General features: G+C 40.4%; 1 protein-coding gene across 2 annotated transcripts in view; it reads left to right on the top strand.

Annotated features, from left to right (window-relative positions):
• fam20b (FAM20B glycosaminoglycan xylosylkinase) overlaps positions 1-5,693 on the top strand; it is a 49,113-nt gene extending 43,420 nt beyond the window's left edge. For both annotated transcript variants that reach the window (XM_036581543.1, XM_036581544.1), the window contains exon 9: positions 4,531-5,693. In XM_036581543.1, coding sequence (XP_036437436.1) covers positions 4,531-4,762 — 232 coding nt within the window. In that variant the 3' untranslated portion in view covers positions 4,763-5,693. The remainder of the gene's footprint in view (positions 1-4,530) is intronic.
• The last annotated feature ends 350 nt before the right edge of the window (positions 5,694-6,043 follow it).

Raw genomic sequence — 6,043 nt, forward strand, 5'->3', positions numbered from 1 at the left:
TTCTTTAACTGTCAGGTCTTCCAGATCTGAGCCAGTCAACTGTAAATGCTATTATTCTGAAGTAAAAACATCCAGGAGCAGCAACAGCTAAGCCACAAAGTGGTAGACCACAAAAGCTAACAGAACAGGATCACTAAGTGCTGAAGCATGTAGCGTGTAAAAATTGGCTGTCCTCAGTTGCAACACTCACTGGAGTTCCACAATTCCTCTGGCTCACTGTGGCCAAGCAGATACGCACTTCCTTTCTACTGCCCAATAAACCACTAAAGCTGCATAAAAAAAAATCTTCACTGTGTGAAGGCAGTCTATGCCAACAATGCCAACAGTCAAGTTTGGAGGAGGCGGATGATGGTCTGGGACTGTTTTGGCCACTTGGTTCCAGTGAAGAGAAATGTTATTGCCACAGCAGTGACATTTTAGAGAACTGTGTATGTCCAACTTTGTGTCAATAGTTTGGGGAAGACCCTTTCCCTGTTTCAGCATGACTATGCTCCCATGCAGGAGCTCCACAAACACTTTGTTTGTGTTTGGTGCGAAAGAACTTGACTGGCCTGCACTGAACCTCAGTCCCATCAAACACATTTGCAATGACTTGCAACTGCACCTGCAAGTCAAGCTTTGTGACCCATCGTCAGAGTCATCAGGGCCCAACCTCAAGAAAGCTGGCAGTATACTTCAAATGACAGAAGAACTGAATGAAATCAAACTACCCCCAAACATGCTGTTGTATAAATAACTTTTTTAGAAGTTTTATCTCAGCACTGCTAAATTTCAGAAGAGTTTCATTCAGTGGATCAGTCGCAGTTGGGGGAGATGAAGTGAAGTAGGAGTTCTGTTCAGGAAACAGCACACATTGCATTGGTTTGGCCATAAAGATGTCATTTTGCTCCAAATGTCATTTTTCATTTGAACTGCTCTTTTGGCTGAATGGAGGTGAATCCCCACAGGTATGTGCCAACATCTAGTAGAAGGTCTGCCTAAAAGGGTGCAGGCTGGTACTGCAGCAAAAGGGGTTTCAACTCCGTATTGTCATTCCGTGCTCAGCAAACACATACAGGTGTCATGTTTGGGTGTCCACGTACTTTTGGCCGTATGTGTTCTTTCAAAGCTTCTATATCTCAGAAACTAAAGAAACAAGTCTAAAATTTTGCGCACTGCCTGTTTGGATGCACTGACATTATATCCTTTCTGACAGTTTCTTCCTCACCGCAACGACCAAGTTCTGGTTTTTGTTTTGCTCCCCCTCTTCACACAAGAGGCTTCATGTAACCATGATGATGCCCAAATCTCTATTCTAGGGTTCTGCTTTTTGCTGGGAGTCAGTGACTCAGCTCTAATTATCCATCTACTCATATCAGCTGGCCCTTCAGAACTCTTAATGCATGAACCTTGGAACTTTAAATGTAGGCTCAGACATGGCAAAACACATCAGCACGTCATGTTTTACTGTGTTTGTAAAGTAGCCAGCAGTATCCTATAGAAGAGTAGAGTCGTAGAGGCCAGAATGCCTGCATGCACGCACCTTCTGCTGCAGGTTTCTCTAAAAAAAAAAACTGAAGAGTTATCTGGGTCGCATGCGAAATAGGACACGGCTATTTTGCTGTGTGATCCAAAATAACCCCACAAAACAGATGTTCCCTATCCAGTCCTGAAGGTCCCCCCATCCAGTCCGCATTTTAGAGCTGTTCAAGGTCCCATCAGCCTGCACAGAAGACTAGTTTTTGCAGTATTTTAACATGACTCAGGTTTGGGGGATTAGCACAAAAATGGAGCATTTGATCTTGGCGGTCAACAGAGGATAAAGAGGTCAGTTATTGAGGTCAGTAAAGGCTTCTGATAATGAGTCAGAAAATTCAAATTAGGCATAGTGTGAGTAGCTGTAAACAGGACATAGAGGTTATCTTTACCGTTGGCTTCACTTTGAAACAGATCTGACATCAAATCATTTCATGACTGGAAACTCCTAGCTGCTACTGCCCACTCTGTTGGTTTACATGTGTGCTCATGGCCATTTCTATAGATGTCTGTGCAAGAAAGGCCGAGGTAAAGACCTGCAATGAATCTTTCAGTTAAAGGATGAGAGTAACTGTTAACAGAATCCCTGATTTACTAAATGTGTGTCAAAAACATGCAAACTTGATAGCACCAACAAAAAAGTCTGGGGGAAAAAAAGCTGATTTATTAACGGGGTCTGTGGAGGATTGAGTCTTTCAGATGAGCAAAATGGCACGTGTGGTCTGTTTTGTGGGCTTTAATGGATATGCAGTTTGGGCAGGGTGGAAAATATGGGCTGTGTTAATGCAAAGAGATCAGTTCAGCACCCACAGTGCAGTTTACTAAGCGATTGAGATGAGAATGGCGATTGTGTGTGTAAATGAATGCCTCTGAGAGGCATTTCGCACAGCGCCAGCTGTCATTGTGGTGTGAGTGTTTAGCCAGTTTTTTGGTTTGTTTTGTTTAAACATAACTCTTTCGTTTCAAATATGTTTAAAAACTGTTGATCATACTCACTTGAACATAGTTGGTTTAACAAAATGTACCGTGCAGTTGAGCAAACATCTGGCTGGAGAAAACAATAAAATAAAATGGCTAAACAGAAGGAAATGGGGGATGTTACAAAGCTGATATAATAAAAATCTACAGTCATATGCAAATTAGATAACATTTACATAAAAATATTTAAGGTGGTTCTCTGTAGAGGATGTTTTCCCTTCAACAGAAATCAACAAAACCATGTCATTTGTCCAGGAATGTTCAAATTAGGTTTTGCACACAGCTGTATGTCAGCTTTAACAATTTTGGGTGAGTAAACCACTATTGGAATGGGATTAGACAGATAGGACGTCTGTAACGTTTATAAGCAGTTCACACAGGATGATAGATCTCTGTAAAAATAGCAGAGATGGAAGTGGCTACTTGATTTAGGCACTGCTTTGAATCCAGGAACACGTCAAAGCATTTAATTTAGCCATTTTTGTTCATCTTAAACATCTACTTTAGGTGTTTGAAATACATGCAGTGTATTCTTAGCATTATTAGCTTGGAAATTCACAGCCAGCATCACTGCATAAAATCAAATGTTTTTCTGTACTTTTTATGTGTTTTAATATTCTGAGTTGCACAATTGAGGTGGGTTCATATCAGCTTGGTTTTAGCTACAGAGAACACAAGCACATACTTCTTCTAATGCCTCCATACTTACACTCTCTTTCTACACAATACGAGAGTTTTCACAGACGTTTAGATTCTCACAGGATTAATATAAACGGAGATTATGTCTAAGGCTTGTTTTCAAATTCAAATTGCAAATTCAGGCACAAAACGCAGGTAAAAATTAGATTATGCCACCTCCTCATGTAAAACTAATTCCCTCTGAATAGTGCTATAGACTTTCATTATTTCTTAGCTACATTAGCTCTTATTAGCTCTAGTGCAAAACTACGTAAACATCAGACACCAAATCTTCTTACCTGATGAACTACATTTGGGTTAAGAATGAAAAATTGTCTAAATTAGCTTTTTTTTTTACCATTCCATTAATAAAGGATATACTTAAAAAAAAAGTAGCCTCAAGTTTTAAAATGTAAGAAAATATGCTAGAATGTGTATGTTTGTCTCCTCTACTTCATGCACAAAAGCACTTGGCTTATTTATATCACTGCTTACAGATGATGTGTTAGACTCCTCTGTATAGTCATACTGTAATTAACTGACGTTCATGTCATGAAATCAGAAAATTCTGTTCTTTTGTTGCCAAAGTTTTATTATAGGCTATTTTTTCTGTTTTGGTTGGCTCAGTACTTATTTCGCCCACACTGCCGACTCAATATTTTTTTTCTGTAATTATTTTATTTATTTATTTATTGTTATAAATTTTTTTGCCATGGCTGCTGATAGTGGAATGGCCAGTTTATTAGGTACTACTCTATTGAGAGAAATTCAGACTACGTTTTCTTTTATTTCAACTAAAAAAGCCTCATTTAAATATTGTTTTCTCCACCTGTTTGCGTACATCATCAATTATTCTTTGTAAATCACTCACAAAACACCTACTTATTGCATGTGTAATCTACGACACTGTATACGCAATTTATTACTCAGTATTTGGCATCTTCATAAATCAAAGCCTGAGTGAGCAAAATTGATAAAGGACACTTTCCTATATTTCTTGTTTGTTATCATTTATAATTCACTTCATTAAATCTCCTAGTGTATTATGTAGTATTCCTATATATATATATATTCCTATATATATTCCTATATATATGTGTGTGTGTGTGTGTATATATATATATATATATATATGTATGTATGTGTATATATATATATATATATGTGTATGTGTGCGTATATATAACGATTTCCTCTCACATCGACTTACTGCTACTCTCTCTATCTCTCTATCTCTCTCTCTCTCACTTTCTTACTCACTGTCACTTTCTCTCCCTCTTACTCAATTGTTATTCTCTTTTTTTGTCACTCTCTCGTTTTCTCTTTCTCTCTCTCTCTCGCTTGCTCGCTCTCTCTCAGGGTCCGCGTGTCCACCTGGAATAGGCTGAACCTGCTGAAAGGCGGAGCATTAAGTTCAACGATGCGTCAGGCCACGGCCCATGACCCCGCCTACCCTGTGCTGACCGAGCCTCACCTTGCTGCTTTGGACCGGCGCCTCAACGGCGTCCTGGCGACTGTGCGGCAGTGCATGGAGCTGCAGGGGGCCGAGAGCACGCTCATCGAAGACCGCATGAACCTGCCTCATCCCTGAGGATGCCAGTACGAGAGAGAGAGAAATAGAGAGAAGATAAAGATGCCATTCGGGAGAAAGATGCTGCTGATAGACGCGTTCGCTCTCTTTGACAGTCTGACTTCCTGCTCTGACTGTGTTGCAAGGAGACCATAAGAAGCTGCAGGAAGTGACCTCAACGTGTGCACGACGTTGTTTGTTTTCTCACAGGATTGTTTTCGACACAGACCCCGGCTCCTCTGAGCCACAAACAGGAAATGTCTTTTTCTCACATGCATTACACATTTACGCCTGTCTAATCTTCTCTCTGTCCGTTTTTCTTTTTCTCCTAATGTCGCAGCCGCTGGCGGGGGGACACAGCGGAATGACGCCGACTCCTAGGCTTACCAGTATTTTTACTTGCCCTTATATTCTTTCTTTCTATGAATTTCGGTCTGTCTCTGTGGGAGGATGCAGAGAGGGGGCTGGTGCCAAGTTCAAAAGAGGCCTCTTACAGTTACCAAGACTGACTGACTGAGTACTGAGCTCCAGGCGGGGCATTCCATGCCGTCTGTGGGGGGTGTTCGTAGACCCTGGGCTGCCCCTGTGCGCCGTGTCGAGGGCTGCACCAAGTATCGTCACTGATGTCACAGATGAAAGCATTAATAGACTGCCTGAGGATGACCCATCTATTCCTCCTGCCACAAACAGATTGTACATACTCAACTAACTATTTAATAATGATGTTGATAAACCGTGAAATAATGTTATTGATTTTAAGGATTATAATACTGAGATTAATGACGCAGGTTTGCCTGCTTTAAAATATGCGGTATGAATGCGGGACTGGATAGCAGCGGATGGTGGAGGTGGAGGTAATTGCTACTGATGTTCAGAGAAACGGGCAGAATGACAGCACTGGAAAGCTGTATGAGGGCCTTTTCAACATTAAAGAAAGAAAAACAACAAAACACATTCACTGCTTCTCTCATTTATAATATAAAGATTTATGGGAAAAACTCCTTCGTCATTCATTTCTCTGTTTGGCTTAAAAATATTGTTAGGCTTATAAATATGGTTTGGTGGACACACCAGTTTATTAGGTAGGTACGTGTACTGTACTGAAGAAAAATCAGACCCTTCGTTTCATTTATTTCATTTCCAGTTGAAACAGCCATAAAGCATAAAACATAAAGTACATGTTTTTCATTTTTCAAGGTCAAGGGGGGGAAAAAAGCAGAACACCTATATATAATGGGAAATAACAGCGAAGCCTCAACAACTAAATATATATCGGTTTCACAGTACTCAGTGTGTTCACCT

Source organism: Colossoma macropomum, unplaced genomic scaffold (assembly GCF_904425465.1).
Source record: "Colossoma macropomum unplaced genomic scaffold, Colossoma_macropomum, whole genome shotgun sequence".
In the NCBI taxonomy this organism is placed as follows: Eukaryota; Metazoa; Chordata; class Actinopteri; order Characiformes; family Serrasalmidae; genus Colossoma; species Colossoma macropomum.